Source organism: Microcaecilia unicolor, chromosome 12 (genome assembly GCF_901765095.1).
Source record: "Microcaecilia unicolor chromosome 12, aMicUni1.1, whole genome shotgun sequence".
Lineage (NCBI taxonomy): Eukaryota > Metazoa > Chordata > Amphibia > Gymnophiona > Siphonopidae > Microcaecilia > Microcaecilia unicolor.
In genome coordinates this window covers 103748899-103765429 of record NC_044042.1, presented here as the reverse complement: position 1 = coordinate 103765429, position 16531 = coordinate 103748899, and the positions used below count along the sequence as shown (strand labels likewise).

Below are 16531 nucleotides of genomic sequence, written 5' to 3'. Positions count from 1 at the left end.
TGGGAAGAGAGGATTAGGCATTGCATTTTTTCTTTGTTCATTTTCATTATAAAGGCGTTGGCCCAAGCGGTTAAGATGTGCATGGCCAAGGATATTTTGTCAGAAATTTCAGTTAGATTAGATTTGAAGGGAATAAATATGGTGACGTCATCAGCATATATGAAAGGGTTAAGACCATGTTTGAATAGAGCTTTTGCTAGTGGGATCATCATAAGATTGAAAAGGATCGGGGATAGAGGGGAACCTTGAGGTACACCACAGTTTGGTGACCAGGGAGATGAGATAGTTGAGGTTGATTTGACTTGGTAAGATCTTGAGGTGATGAAGCCTTTTATCCAATTAATGATGTTTCCGCCGATTCCAAGTTTATCCAGTAATTTCCCTGATCTCCTCTGGAACCCTTTTTAAAAATTGGCGTTACATTGACCACCCTCCAATCTTCCAGTACCACACCTAATTTTAGGGATAAATTGCATATTACTACCAGTAGCTCCACAAGTTCATTTTTCAGCTCTATTAATACTCTGGGATGAATACCATCCGGTCCCAGTGATTTACTACTTTTCAGTTTGCAAAACTGCCCCATTACATCCTCCAAGTTTACAGAGAAATCATTTAGTCTTTCTGACTCGTCCGCTTCAAATACCTTCTCCGGCACCAGTATCCCTCCCAAATCCTCCTCGATGAAGACCGAAGCAAAGAATTCATTTAATTTCTCCGCTGCAGCTTTGTCTTCCCTGATCGCCCCTTTAACACCACAGTGGTCCAGCGGTCCTACTGACTCTTTAGCCGGCTTCCTGCTTTTAATATACCTAAAAAAAATTTTTGCTATGTGTTTTTGCTTCTAACGCTAACTTTTTTTCAAAGTCCTTCTTAGCCCTCCTTATCTCCTTTTTCCATTTGGCTTGACATTCCTTATGTTTTATCTTATTGTCTTCAGACGGTTCCCTTCTCCATTTTCTGAAGGATTGTTTTTTGGCTCTAATAGTTTCCTTTACCTTACTGTTTAGCCACACCGACAGACGTTTGGTCTTTTTTCCTCTTTTTCTAATACGCGGAATATATTTGTCCTGTACTTCTAGGATGGTGTTTTTGAACAGCATCCACGCCTGACTCAAGTTTTTTTTTACCCTTTCAGCTGCTCCCTTCAGTCTTTTTTTCCACCGTTCTTCTCATTTATTGTAGTCTCCTTTTCTAAAGTTAAACGCTAGTGTATTTGATTTCCTGAGTTCACTTACTTCGTAGCTAATATCAAAACTGATCATATTATGATCGCTGTTATCAACTGGCTCTCGCACCGTTACCCCTCCGCACCAGATCATGAGCTCCACTAATAATTAAGTCTAGTATTTTTCCTTCTCTTGTCGGCTCCTGAACCAGCTGTTCCATGAAGCCGTCCTTGATTTCATTAAGAAATTTCACTTCCCTTGCGTGTACCGATGTTTCATTAACCCAGTCTATATCCGGATAATTGAAGTCATCCATTAATATTACACTGATTGTCCTTTTTATTCACTTCCCTAATTTCCCTTGACATTGCTGTGTCCGTCTGCTCGTCTTGGCTAGGCGGACAGTAGTACACTCCTATCACCGTCCTTTTCCCCTTTTCACGTGGAATTTCAATCCACAAGGATTCCAATAGGGGTTTTGTCTCCTGCAATATTTGCAGCCTATCCAAGTCAAGGTTCTCATTTACATACAGTGCTAACCCTCCTCCAATCCTATCCACCCTGTCGCTACGATATAATTTGTAGCCCTGTATGACTGTGTCACATTGGTTATCTTCCTTCCACCAGGTCTCAGAGATGCCTGTAATATCCAGTTTTTCATTGTGTGCAATGTACTCCAGCTCTCCCATCTTATGCCTCAGGCTCCTGGCATTTGCATATAGACATTTCAATGTAAGTACATAAGTAATCCATACTGGGAAAAGACCAAGGGTCCATCGAGCCCAGCATCTTGTCCACGACAGCGGCCAATCCAGGCCAAGGGCACCTGGCAAGCTTCCCAAACGTACAAACATTCTATACGTTATTCCTGGAATTTTGGATTTTTCTAAGTCCGTTTAGTATTTTTATTACGTTTAATACATGGCATTATTGATGTGTTCTGTCTGGTCATTATTAATTTTATTTAAGTCCATCTGATCCTCTATGATTTCTTTGTCATCCTTACAAGTAACCCTTTTTTCCCTATCTGGGTGATATCCTCAAAAGATACCTTCTACCGAACCATGCGCTTTTGAGCGACTGTCGGCCTTTCCCCCCCCTCCCCCCCCCCCCCCTCGTTTCTAGTTTAGAAGCTGCTCTATTTTCTTTTTAAAAGTTGACGCCAGCAGCCTGGTCCCTCCCTGGTTAAGGTGAAGCCCATCAGATCGGAATAGGCTCTCCCTTCCCCAAAATGCTGACCAGTTCCTGACAAATGCAAAGCCTTTCTCCCCACACCATCGTCTCATCCACGTGTTGAGACTCCGGATCTCTGCCTGTTGTTTGGGCCCTGTGCGTGGAACAGATAATATTTCAGAAAATGCTACCCTAGAGGATCTGGATTTGAGCTTCCTTCCTAAAAGCCTAAATTTAGGTTCCAGAACCTCTCCCCCACATTTTCCTACGTTGTTGGTACCCACGTGTACCAAGACGGCCGGCTCCTCCCCAGCACTGTCTAAAATCTTGTCTAGGTGCCACGTAAGGTCCGCCACCTTCGCACCAGTCAAGCAAATCACCAGGCGATCCTCACTTCCACCAGCCACCCAGCTATCTACAAGCCTAATGATTGAGTCGCCAACTACAACAGCGGTTCTATCTTTTCCCCTGTGGGCTGTAATCGAAGACACATCCTCGGTGCGAGAGGATAATAAATCCTCTGGTGGGCAGGTCCTGACTACAGGAGTACTTCCTACTTCACCAGGGGAATGCTCTCCTTCCAGGAGACCTCTGTCCTCCGAAGTAACACAGGGCCTACCTGACTGGAGGTGGGACCTCTCTACAACATCCCTGTAGGTCTCATCTATATACTGCTCTATCTCCCTCATCTCTACCAAGTCTTGTACTCTAGTCTCGAGAGAACGGACCTGCTCTCTGAGAGCTAGGAGTTCTTTGCACCTGCCACACACATATGACTTCACACCAACTGGGAGATAATCATACATGTGGCACTCAATGCAAAAGACTGGGTAGCATCCCTCCCGCTGCTGGACTGCTGACTTCATCTTAGTGTTTTAAAATCTTATACGAGCAGCTATAGTATTAAGAGTGTTAGTAAGATATAGTGTTCTGTAGTTTATATAGGATATTGTATTATCCTTGTTGTGTTACCTGCTTAAATGGTAATTAATGGTAATGTATAGTACTCACATGAGAAAATGTTCAAAATAAGGGGATCCTATATACATGCTCATCTTCAAATGTAGTATATATCATTCAGTGCAAAAAAAGTGAAGAAGGATGCTTTGTTGATAGATCATCAGTTGCTTAAGACAAGAATCAATCTACACACACCATATTAAATATCATAAAGCTATCCAGGGTGACATCTCTGTAGGAGAGCACTTTTGAAGAACAGATCACTGCATCAGTGACTTTATGGTGAGAATAATACAAGCACACTTTATAAAACAGTCTGAAAACATAAGATCTTTGAAGTTAAAATGATATAATATTTTGACACCCACCAGATGGGACTTACCAATGATCTGGGTTTTCCTATCTCTCTATATAAAAGGCAACACCAACGTTCTATGAAGCCTCCAGCCGGAAGCGTGAAGGGGGCGAGATATCCGGTTTCCCTATGAGTGTCTGCCCCGCCCTCTCTGTAACACAGTCAGTGAAGGAAAACAGCAGAGCACGAAATCAAATCGCTGGCTCTGTAACAGTGAAGGACTCAGAGTGGGGGAGGGGAGAGAGGCCAGAGGGCAGGGACACACACACTCCCACATGCACACAGAAGAAAACATTGCTAGCCCCCGTTTCATTTGCATCAGAAACGGGGCTTTTTTACTTCTCTCTATATAAAAGGCAACACCAACGTTCTATGAAGCCTCCAGCCGGAAGCGTGAAGGGGGCGAGATATCCGGTTTCCCTATGAGTGTCTGCCCCGCCCTCTCTGTAACACAGTCAGTGAAGGAAAACAGCAGAGCACGAAATCAAATTGCTGGCTCTGTAACAGTGAAGGACTCAGAGGGGGGAGGGGAGAGAGGCCAGAGGGCAGGGACACACACACTCCCACATGCACACAGATGAAAACATTGCTAGCCCCCGTTTCATTTGCATCAAAAACGGGGCTTTTTTACTAGTCCCATTATAAATCATAAAATTATATTGCCTTGTCACTCTCTGATCACCCATCTCTCTCTCCCTGTGAGACTATATCATTGGAATGCTTTTATTTTTCACTGTGTATTCTGATATTTGTCAACATTTGTTCCTTTCTGGTCTGAAGAAGGTATTGTCTTTGAAAGCTAATCAAAAAAATGGCATCTTTTTTTTTTTAATTTCTTTTTGCTTTATTTCTATTTATTATTTTTAAAACTAGCACAACTACTACACCATTTTATCCAATTAGCCAAGAAATACATTTGCTTGTCCCCCATAAAGCTTCTGCAGAGTGATCTTCTGTACAGTAACTCTGATAGCAAAAGAAATGCCCTCACTAGCAATTCATACTTAGGGGACACAAAATTATGAAAAAGTAACTAATATAAATTAGGCTGATTAATGTTAATGGCTTTATGATGGTCCAGTATTCACCACCACATGTTTAATTCAAATTTCCTTGGTTTGCTATCTGTGAATGGATTACTGCCTTGTGAAGGAAATAAGAAAATGTTTACTTTTAAGAAATTGGGAAGTTAAGATAAATTCTGCTGTTAGATCTGCTTTCTTTTCCTATCCTGTGGTACTGATATGTTGACATTTTCTTGTTATACAAGCAGATTTCACTTTTCTTTTGAAGTATTCAGGGTTTGACCAGTTGACTAAATTTGTTTACCACCCTTGGCTTTTCTCTAAGTGTTCTTAATACTAGACCTGAAGAAGTAATTCTGAGATAAACGGACACGTGTATTTTTTTTTTAAGTGTTCATTTTAAAATCAGAAAGCAGCTTTCTTTGAGAACATAAGTAGATGTTTCTATGTGATACTGTTTTTGCTGTCAAATGATTAAATGTATTACCAATTCTTCTTTAGGTGAACGACCCTTTCAGTGCAGTCAATGTAGCATGAGTTTCATCCAGAAGTACCTTCTGCAGCGACATGAGAAGATACACAGTGGTAAGTCTTACAGAGCAGCCCTGCTGGGTACATCCAAGAGTACATAGGTTAGTAGAGGCTGAAAGGAAGCCTTTAGGAAAAGACCAGGTTTAAAGGGCAATTTGTGCAGTTTTTTGTTGAGAATGAGTTATCAACGGCTGAACGGTCCAACCAGTCTGCCCAACAAGATAAACTTATGGTATGTGATACTTTATACCCGTTTGATTTGTCCTTGCCATTCTCAGGGCACAGACCATAAAAGTCTGCCCAGCACTGTTCCTGTACTAAAAGTTCTGAAGCTAATGTTGAAGCCCCTTAAAATTTATACTCCAGCCCATCCATATCTATTCATCCACGATCAGGGCACAGACCGTAGAAGTCTGCCCTGCACCAGTTTTACTCTCCAAATTCCGGCATCACCACCCAATTTCCGCTAAGATTCCGTAGATCCATTCCTTCTAAACAGAATTCCTTTTTGTTTATCCCACGCATGTTTGAATTCCATTACCGTTTTCATCTCTACCACCTCCCACGGGAGGGCATTCCACGTATCTACCACCCTCTCCGTGGAAAAAATGGTTCCTGACATTACTCCTGAGTCTGCCTCCTTCAACATCACTCGTTCTACCACTTTCCCGTCTCCAGAGAAGGTTCATTTGCGGATTAGTACCTTTCAAATATTTGAACGCCTGTATCATGTTACCCCTGTTTCTCCTTTCCTCCAAGGTATACATGTTCAGGTCGGCAAGTCTCTCGTACAGGTTGCAACGCAAATCCCATACCATTTTTGTAGCTTTTCTTTGCACCGCTTCCAGTCTTTTTACATCCTTAGCAAGATACGGCCTCCAAAACTGAACACAATACTCCAAGTGGGGCCTCACCAACGACTTCTAGAGGGGCATCAACACCTCCTTTCTTCTGGTTATACCCCTCTCTATGCAACCTAGCATCCTTCTGGCCATGGACGTCACCTTGTTGCATTGTTTCTTCACCTTCAGATCCTCCAACACCAACACCCCAAGGTGTCTCTCCTGAATCGAGCTTAATAATCTCTCCCCTCTGATTTGATATCTCTCTTTTGAGTTTCTACACCCCAAATACATCACTCTGCACTTCTTAGCATTAAATTTTAACTCATTTACTTAATGTGCTCCAGATTAACAATATACAGTGCACTCCATTTAAGTGCACGTCTGTCCCGTTTTTGGTGCCATCAATTTCTATATGGACAAACTTCGGTTTAGCGCACCACTGATAAGGGCAAGATTCGCTTATATGCATGGTTTAAGACCGCTCCTCTGCAGGAAAGACTCCGCATAAGCGCGCGCACGGAATATGGAAGCTGATTGGCTCGTGACAACCAATGAGATTTCAAATTTACCGCCCCTTTAACTTCCACAGGCAGAATAAGGAAAAGAATGTTGTTAGAGTGTACACGGGTCATCGTCGCACAACTGTAAGACTTTAACACTGGCTGAATGAATAGAAGTTCTTAAAAAAATTAGAAAACAAAGTCAAGCATCTGTTGCTGAAGAATATGGTGTCAATCCCAGTCAAATTTCACGTATCTTGAAGCACAAAGACCAGCTTCTGGAAGACTGGCAAAATAATATAAATCCACAACGGAAACGAAAACGGGCGGGAAAAGCTGAGGAGGTAGAAGATGCTCTTCTGTGTTTTCTCAAGTCAGGAGCAGACAGTTTCCTGTCAGTGGTCCACTGCTTATGGAGAAAGCTAATCAGCTAGCTGAAAGTCTTGGACTAACTGAATTCAAAGCCACTGTTGGATGGTTGGAAAGATGGAAGGAGAGGAACAACATAAAATTCAAGAAACAGCATGGTGAAAAACAAGACGCTGATGACTTTGGTGCTGAAAATTGTGTTGTTTCAGTTCTTCCTACCATCTTGAACAAGTTTGCACCTTGTGACATTTTCAATGCGGACGAAAACGGTCTCTACTGGCGAGCGATTCCTGATGGAACACTTGCATTCAAACAAGCCAAAACTACAGCAAGTAAAACGTCGAAGGACCAACTGACCCATCCTCCTTTGCTACAATTTGGATGGGAGTGAGAAGTTGGAAAGAGCAAACAGCCCCGTTGCTTCAAGAATGTTAAGCGACTTCCTGTGTTATACGAGGCTAACGCAAATTCATGGATGACTGGGGAAATTTGGAAGCAGTGGTTAAAGAAGTTAGACACTAGAATGCGGGCACAAAAGCATCAGATTTTGTTGCTTTGTGATAATTGTGCTGCACACAGTGATGATGTCAGGCTGTCTAATGTCAAGGTGGTCTTCTTGCCACTAAACACTACCTCTGATCCAACCTATGGATCAGGGCATAATAGCCAATTTCAAACAACATTATCGGGCTCTTTTGCTACGTCGTCTGAGCGTTATGGATGACCAGACTGGCAAGGATAAACGTGCTGTTGAACTGGCTCGTAATCTATCACTGTTGGATTCCCTACATATGCAGAAAGAAGCCTGGAATCGTGTTACACAGGCAACCATTGTGAACTGCTACAAGCAGGCAAGCTTTGTTAGGGATGTGGAGAGGGACAGAACAGATGCAGCTGTTGCAAACGCATCAGATGAACAGGCTATTGACATCCCAGCCAGTGTTACTGAAGAGGACTTTCATCACTACATAGCTGTTGATTACGGTCTACAAACAGCTGACGACAGCACTGATGTCCAGATATGTGCCTACACGCAGGCAACAGCTGATGATGAAACAGATGATGAAATTAGCAGCGAGGCACATGCTGACAAAATTCAACAACCTGTCACTTTTGCAAGAGTGCTGGAGGGTCTGAACACCGTGCGGGACTATCTTGAGGCCACTAGATGTCAGTGCTATGATAGTTTTTACCGTCTGGCAGAGGTAGTCTATGGAACTCACAGACACAAGAGTGTACAGAGGACTATGACTGATTACTTCAAGTAAGCCTAACATCAATTAATGGAGACTGTATAATAAACAGTACTGTACATATGTTTATCAGTTGTCAAGCTTCTTTGTGTCACAACGGTTAAGTGCACGCTCCAGTTAACCATGTATTTCTTTGGTCCCAGATCCTTGCACTTAAGCGGATTGCACTGTGTGTTAGAGAGGACAGACTGATATATGGACATAAGGAGCAGAAGGCAATACATTGCATGTGGAATATTAGGAAAATTAAGAAAAGTACTGGATGGGTATAGGCTATATATGGTAGATAATGTTGTATTGGGGTGTTACATGTTATACATGTGCAGCGCTGTGTACATCTAGTAGCGCTATAGAAATAAGTAGCCGTAGTATATATCAAATCCTCCTATTGTCTGAACACAACTGTCCACAGATGGAAAAACGTTTTTTTCCTTGGTCATTATGCGTGCATTTGATCTCAATTGCACGCAAATCAGAATCTCCTTTTGTAACACAGTTCCACAATTTCGTGCAACAAAAGACAGTTGTGAAAACCTTTAATCCTCAATGAAAGGCACAATTTGCACCTCTGAATGACCACATGACCATTATTGGCCAGTTCCGGAATACAGCGTCTATGGTTAGTGGACAAGTTACTAATATTTTTAATCTGAGTCTGTTCTAGTCTATACAAATCTGATAAGACCAACTTTTGGAATGCCATAATTGAAGAATCCGTAGGCCCTGGAGGTACCCATTTTGATTTTTTACCTGTGCTGGGCAAATAGTCTTACTCACCTGCCTGAGAGTCCCCAAAGAAAAGACGCAATTTTAGAATTTTAACTGCCAGACCCTCGACCATTCTTCTAACTTTTGGAGATCCGTTCTCATCGTTTCTACTCTCTCCAGGGTATCCACTCTATTGGCTATCTTTGTGTCATCCGCAAAAAGGCAAACCTTTCCTTCCAACCCTTCAGCAATATCTCTCACAAATATATTAAACAAAGTGGGCCCCAGCACCGACCCCTGAGGAACCCCACTGCTCATCATCCTTTCCTCCGAGCGGATTCCATTTACCACCACCCTCTGCCACCTGTCGGTCAACCAGTTTCTATCCAGTTCACCACTTTTGGTCCTTTCAACCCTTTCAGCTTATTCACGAGTCTTCTGTGTGTGGACCCAGTCAAAGAAGTCAGTGAGATTCGTTTAGCAGGATTTTCCTTTGGTAAAACCATGTTGCCTCTTGCCCTGTAACCCGTTGAGGGGCATAATCGAAAGGGACACCCAAGTTTTCCTGAGGACGTCCTCGCAGGACGTCCCGGCAAAGGGGCGGGGAAACCCGTATTATCAAAACAAGATGGGCGTCCATCTTTCGTTTTGATAATACGGTCGGGGACACCCAAATCTTGTCATTTAGGTGTTCCCTAGAGATGGTCGCCCTTAGACTTGGTCGTTTCTGATTTTCTGCGATAATGGAAATTCTCTGAGGACAAGCAGAGGCTGCTTGTTCTCACTGATGGGTGACATCCACAGCAGCCCCTCCAATTGGAAACTTCACTAGCAAAGGCCTTTGCTAGCTCTCGCGCACCCATGCGCACCGCGCCGGCTCGTGTTCGTCAGTCTTCTTTTGTCCGTGCTCGGGACGGTCGTGTTTTTGCCGCCGTTTTGTGCCCCTCAAGTTGACCCTCGTGCGTCTTCGCGATTTCGCTTAAAAAAAAAAAAAGAGAGACCTTTCGGTCTTGTCCCTTCCCGTGTGTCTAGTTTTTCCCCCAGTGTAAGTTTCCTTTCGCTTTCGGGATTGGCCTTTTTTTGGCCTCGGTACAAGTTTTCTCGCCCTTATTTTTGATGCCTTTCGTCATCATCGCGAATTTTGATTTCGCCGGTGTGATTTTTCCGCCCATGTCAACGAAGTCTCCCAGCGGCTTCAAAAAGTGCACCCAGTGCGCCCGGGTAATCTCGCTCACTGATAGGCACACTTCGTGTCTTCAGTGTCTGGGGGCTGGGCACCGCCTGCAGGCCTGCAGTCTTTGTGCTCTTTTACAAAAGAGGACTCAGGTAGCGAGATTGGCCCAGTGGAACGCGTTGTTCTCGGGCTCTTCGTCGACAACAGCACGGGACGTATCGAGTGCATCGACACCATCAAAGTCTTCGACCTCGGCATCGAGGCTTCGACCCTCTGCATCGTCGGTACCGAGACATCGGAAGGCTGCGTCGACGTCGGTGGTACCGGGACCTCCACTGTTGCTGATGTCGTCGGACGGTGGTGCTTCGACTGGAGTGCAGATGAGGGCTGTCCATTCCCCTGCTGGTGGCAGTGAGCCTTTGGGTGGGTCTCCTCCTGCCCTGAGGGCTCCTGCGGTACAGCCCCCCCGAGACCGACCTTCTTCGGCCTCGGCCCCGAGGAAGAGACGGTTGGATTCTACGTCCTCGTCGGTACCGGGAAGCTCTGGTGACATGCTTCGTTTGAAGAAATCAAAGAAGCATCGACACCGGTCTCCTTCCCGCCTCGGTACCGAGAGCTCTGGGTCGCCGAGGGAGTCGGCACCCAGTAGGCATCGGCACCGGGAGGACCGCTCAGTGTCTGTTCAGGAGGTGTCGATGCGCTCCCCCTTGGACAGCCCGGAACCACCTCCACGCCCGGAACAGACTCTGACCTCGATGCCTGCATTGGCTTCCCAGTCTTTCTCTACAGCCGCTCTGCACGAGAGTCTCCGGGCCGTTCTTCCAAAGATTCTGGGAGTGCTGTTGCGCCCTTCTCCTCCGGTACCGGGGGTGCTTGCGCCACCGGTACCGTCGAGCGAGGTGCCGGCTGGCCCTTTGCCCGGGGTGAGGTCTCCAACATCGGTACCACTTGCGGTACCGGCTGCGGCCACCTCCCAGGAAGACTCCCCGACGACGTCGGTGGAGGGAGCTTTGCCGGTGCTGGCGAGGGAGTCTACCTCTCGGTGCTCTCACCGTGGCCGTGTTTCCACGGAGTCGAGTCGGGCACGGCTTCAGACACAGGTTCATGAACTTGTGTCTGACACTGATGGTGAGGCCTCGTGGGAGGAGGAGGAGGACATCAGATATTTCTCTGACGAGGAGTCTGATGGCCTTCCTTCTGATCCCACTCCCTCCCCTGACAGGCAGCTTTCTCCTCCCGAGAGTCTGTCTTTCACGGCCTTTGTCCAGGAGATGTCTACGGCCATCCCCTTCCCGGTGGTCGTGGAGGATGAGCCCAGGGCTGAAATGTTTGAGCTCTTGGACTATCCTTCTCCACCTAAGGAAGCGTCCACAGTACCCATGCATCATGTCCTAAAAAAGACATTGCTGGCCAACTGGACCAAGCCTCTAACTAATCCCCACATTCCCAAGAAGATCGAGTCCCAGTACTGGATCCATGGGGACCCAGAGCTGATGCGCACTCAGTTGCCTCACGACTCTGGTGTGGTGGATCTGGCCCTAAAGAAGGCTAAGAGTTCTCGGGAGCATGCTTCGGCGCCCCCGGGCAAGGACTCTAGAACCTTAGACTCCTTTGGGAGGAAGGCCTACCATTCTTCTATGCTCGTGGCCAAAATCCAGTCTTACCAGCTCTACATGAGCATACATATGTGGAACAATGTGCGGCAGTTGGCGGGCTTGGTGGACAAGCTCCCTCCTGAGCAAGCCAAGCCATTTCAGGAGGTGGTCAGGCAGCTGAAGGCGTGCAGAAAATTCCTGGCCAGAGGGGTATATGATAACTTTGATGTTGCGTCCAGGGCCGCTGCTCAAGGTGTGGTGATGTGCAGACTCTCATGGCTGCGTGCCTCCGACCTGGAGAATAGGATCCAGCAGTGGATTGCGGACTCCCCTTGCCGAGCGGACAAGAAAAAGTCGAACAGGTGGTAGAACAGCTCCACCAGCGGGATAACGCTTTCGACAAATTCTCCCGCCGGCAGCCTTCAGCATCTACCTCTTCAGGTAGACGTTTTTATGGGGAAAGGAGGACTGTTCCCTACTCTTCTGGTAAGCGTAGGTACAATCCTCCCTCTCGACAGCCTGCGGCCCAGGCTAAGCCCCAGCGCGCTCGCTCTCGTCAGCAGCGTGCGCCTCAGCAAGGCCCCACAGCTCCCCAGCAAAAGCAGGGGGCGAGCTTTTGACTGTCTCCAGCAGAGCATAGCCGAGGCCAAAGTGTCCGTGCCGGATGATCTGCCAGTCGGGGGGAGGTTGAAAGTTTTTCACCAAAGGTGGCCTCTCATAACCTCCGACCAGTGGGTTCTCCAAATAGTCCGGCAAGGATACACCCTCAATTTGGCCGCCATGCCTCCAAATTGTCCACCGGGAGCTCAGTCCTTCAGCTTCCAGCACAAGCAGGTACTTGCAGAGGAACTCTCCGCCCTTCTCAGCACCAATGCGGTCGAGCCCGTGCCACCGGGGCAAGAAGGGCTGGGATTCTATTTCAGGTACTTTCTTGTGGAAAAGAAAACAGGGGGGATGCGTCCCATCCTAGACCTAAGGGCCCTGAACAAATATCTGGTCAAGGAAAAGTTCAGGATGCTTTCCCTGGGCACCCTTCTTCCCATGAGTCAGGAAAACGATTGGCTATGCTCTCTGGACTTAAAGGATGCTTATACACACATCCCGATACTGCCAGCTCACAGACAGTATCTTCGATTTCGTCGGGGATCACGTCACTTCCAGTACTGTGTGCTCCCTTTGGGCTCGCCTCTGCGCCCAGAGTGTTTGGCTGTAGTAGCAGCGGCGCTTCGCAGGCTGGGAGTACACGTGTTCCCCTATCTCGGCGATTGGCTGGTGAAGAACACTTCCGAGGCAGGAGCTCTACAGTCCATGCAGATGACTATTCGACTCCTGGAGCTACTAGGGTTTGTGATAAATTACCCAAAGTCCCACCTTCTCCCAGTACAGAGACTCGAATTCATAGAAGCTCTGCTGGATTCTCGGATGGCTCGTGCCTATCTCCCGGAGACGAGGGCCAGCAATCTGCTGTCCCTCGTCTCCCGGGTACGAGCGTCCCAGCAGATCACAGCTCGGCAGATGTTGAGATTGCTTGGCCACATGGCCTCCACAGTCCATGTGACTCCCATGGCTCGTCTTCACATGCGATCTGCTCAATGGACCCTAGCTTCCCAGTGGTTTCAGGCTGCTGGGGATCTAGAGGACGTGATCCACCTGTCCACGAGTTTTCTCAAATCCCTGTACTGGTGGACGATTTGGGCCAATTTGACTCTGGGACGCCCCTTCCAAATTCCTTAGCCACAAAAGGTGCTGACTACGGATGCGTCTCTCCTGGGGTGGGGAGCTCATGTCGATGGACTTCACACCCAAGGTAGCTGGTCCCTCCAGGAACGCGATCTGCAGATCAATCTCCTGGAGTTACGAGCGGTCTGGAACGCTCTGAAGGCTTTCAGAGATCGGCTGTCCCACCAAATTATCCAAATTCAGACAGACAACCAGGTTGCCATGTATTACATCAACAAGCAGGGGGGCACCGGATCTCGCCCCCTGTGTCAGGAAGCCGTCAGCATGTGGCTGTGGGCTCGCCGTTACGGCATGTGGCTCCAAGCCACATATCTGGCAGGCATAAACAACAGTCTGGCCGACAGGTTGAGCAGGATTATGCAACCTCACGAGTGGTCGCTCAATTCCGGAGTAGTGCGCCAGATCTTCCAAGTGTGGGGCACCCCCTTGGTAGATCTCTTCGCATCTCGAGCCAACCACAAGGTCCCTCAGTTCTGTTCCAGACTTCAGGCCCACGGTCGCCTGGCATCGGATGCCTTCCTCCTGGATTGGGGGGAAGGTCTGCTGTATGCTTATCCTCCCATACCTCTGGTGGGGAAGACTTTGTTGAAACTCAAACAAGACCGGGGCACCATGATTCTGATTGCTCCCTTTTGGCCGCGTCAGGTCTGGTTCCCTCTTCTTCTGGAGTTGTCCTCCGAAGAACCGTGGAGATTGGAGTGTTTTCCGACCCTCATCACACAGGACGAAGTGGCGCTTCTGCATCCCAACCTCCAGTCTCTGGCTCTCACGGCCTGGATGTTGAGAGCGTAGACTTTGCCTCTTTGGGTCTGTCAGAGGGTGTCTCCCGTGTCTTGCTTGCTTCCAGGAAAGATTCCACTAAGAGGAGTTACTTCTTTTTATGGAGGAGGTTTGCCGTCTGGTGTGACAGCAAGGCCTTAGATCCTCGCTCTTGTCCTACACAGACCCTGCTTGACTACCTTCTGCACTTGTCTGAGTCTGGTCTCAAGACCAACTCTGTAAGGGTTCACCTTAGCGCAATCAGTGCATACCATTGCCGTGTGGAAGGTAAGCCGATCTCAGGACAGCCTTTAGTTGTTCGCTTCATGAGAGGTTTGCTTTTGTCAAAGCCCCCCGTCAACCCTCCTACAGTGTCATGGGATCTCAATGTCATTCTCACCCAGCTGATGAAACCTCCTTTTGAGCCACTGAACTCCTGCCATCTGAAGTACTTGACCTGGAAGGTCATTTTCTTGGTGGCAGTTACTTCAGCTCGTAGAGTCAGTGAGCTTCAGGCCCTGGTAGCCCAGGCCCCTTACACCAACTTTCATCATAATAGAGTAGTCCTCCGCACTCACCCTAAGTTCTTGCCGAAGGTAGTGTCGGAGTTCCATCTGAACCAGTCAGTTGTCTTGCCAACATTTTTTCCCCGTCCTCATTCCTGCCCTGCTGAACGTCAGCTGCACACATTGGACTGCAAAAGAGCATTGGCCTTTTATCTGGAGCGGACACAGCCCAACAGACAGTCCGCCCAATTGTTTGTTTCTTTTGATCCCAACAGGAGGGGAGTGGCTGTGGGGAAACGCACCATATCCAATTGGCTAGCAGACTGCATTTCCTTCACTTACGCCCAGGCTGGGCTGGCTCTTGAGGGTCATGTCACGGCTCATAATGTCAGAGCCATGGCTGCGTCAGTGGCCCACTTGAAGTCAGCCACTATTGAAGAGATCTGCAAAGCTGCGACGTGGTCATCTGTCCACACATTCACATCTCATTACTGCCTGCAGCAGGATACCCGATGCGACAGTCGGTTCGGGCAGTCAGTGCTTCAGAATCTGTTCGGGGTTTAGAATCCAACTCCACCCCCCTAGGCCCATGTTTTATTCTGTTCCAGGCTACACTCTGTTAGTTGGATAAGTTTTTAGGTCAATCTCAGTTATGTCCTCGCCGTTGCGAGGCCCAATTGACCATGTTTGTTGTTTTGAGTGAGCCTGGGGGCTAGGGATACCCCATCAGTGAGAACAAGCAGCCTGCTTGTCCTCGGAGAAAGCGAATGCTACATACCTGTAGAAGGTATTCTCCAAGGACAGCAGGCTGATTGTTCTCACAAACCCGCCCGCCTCCCCTTTGGAGTTGTGTCTTCCCTTGTCTTTGTCTTGCTACTTACGGAACTGACAAACACGAGCCGGTTCGGGCGGGAAGACGGCCGCGCATACGCGGTGCGCATGGGCGCGCGAGAGCTAGCAAAGGCCTTTGCTAGTGAAGTTTCCGATTGGAGGGGCTGCCGTGGACGTCACCCATCAGTGAGAAAAATCAGCCTGCTGTCCTCGGAGAATACCTTCTACAGGTATGTAGCATTCGCTTTAAGGACGCCCATCTCAGAAACTACCAAGTGCAAGCCCTTTGGTCGTGGAAGGAGCCAGCATTCGTAGTGCATTGGTTCCCCTGACATGCCAGGAGACCAACCGGGCGCCCTAGAGGGCACTGCAGTGGACGTCATAAAAAGCTCCCAGGTACATAGCTCCCTTACCTTGTGTGCTGATCCCCCCAACCCCCCCCCCCCCAAACCCACTCCCCACAACTGTACACCACTACCATAGCCCTTACGGGTGAAGGGGGGCACCTAGGTGTGGGTACAGTGGGTTTTGGAGGGCTCACATTTACCACCACAAACGTAACAGGTAGGGGGGGATGGGCCTGGATCCGCCTGCCTGAAGTGCACTGCACCCACTAAAACTGCTCCAGGGACCTGCATACTGCTGCGATGGACCTGAGTATGACATTTGAGGCTGGCACAAAATATTTTTAAAGTTGTTTTTTGAGGTCGGGTGACCACTGGGGGAGTAAGGGGAGGTCATCCCCGATTCTCTCTGGTGGTCATCTGGTGAGTTCGGGCACCTTTTTGTGCCTTGGTCGTAAGAAAAACTGAACCAGGTAAAGTCGTCCAAATGCTCGTCAGGGACGCCCAAGTGTTAGGCACGCCCAAGTCCCGCCTCTGACACGCCACCGGGAACTTTGGTCATCCCCGCAACGGAAAGCAGTTGGGGGATGCCCAAAATCGGCTTTCGATTATGCCGATTTGGGTGACCCTGTGAGAAGGACACCCATCTTCCGATTTGTGTCGAAAGATGGGTGTCCTTCTCTTTCGAAATTAA

General features: G+C 47.9%; 1 protein-coding gene across 1 annotated transcript in view; it reads left to right on the top strand.

Annotated features, from left to right (window-relative positions):
- ZNF281 (zinc finger protein 281) overlaps positions 1-16531 on the top strand; it is a 139130-nt gene that overhangs the window by 104472 nt on the left and 18127 nt on the right. The window contains exon 4 of the mRNA XM_030221590.1: positions 5184-5267. Coding sequence (XP_030077450.1) covers positions 5184-5267 — 84 coding nt within the window. The remainder of the gene's footprint in view (positions 1-5183; positions 5268-16531) is intronic.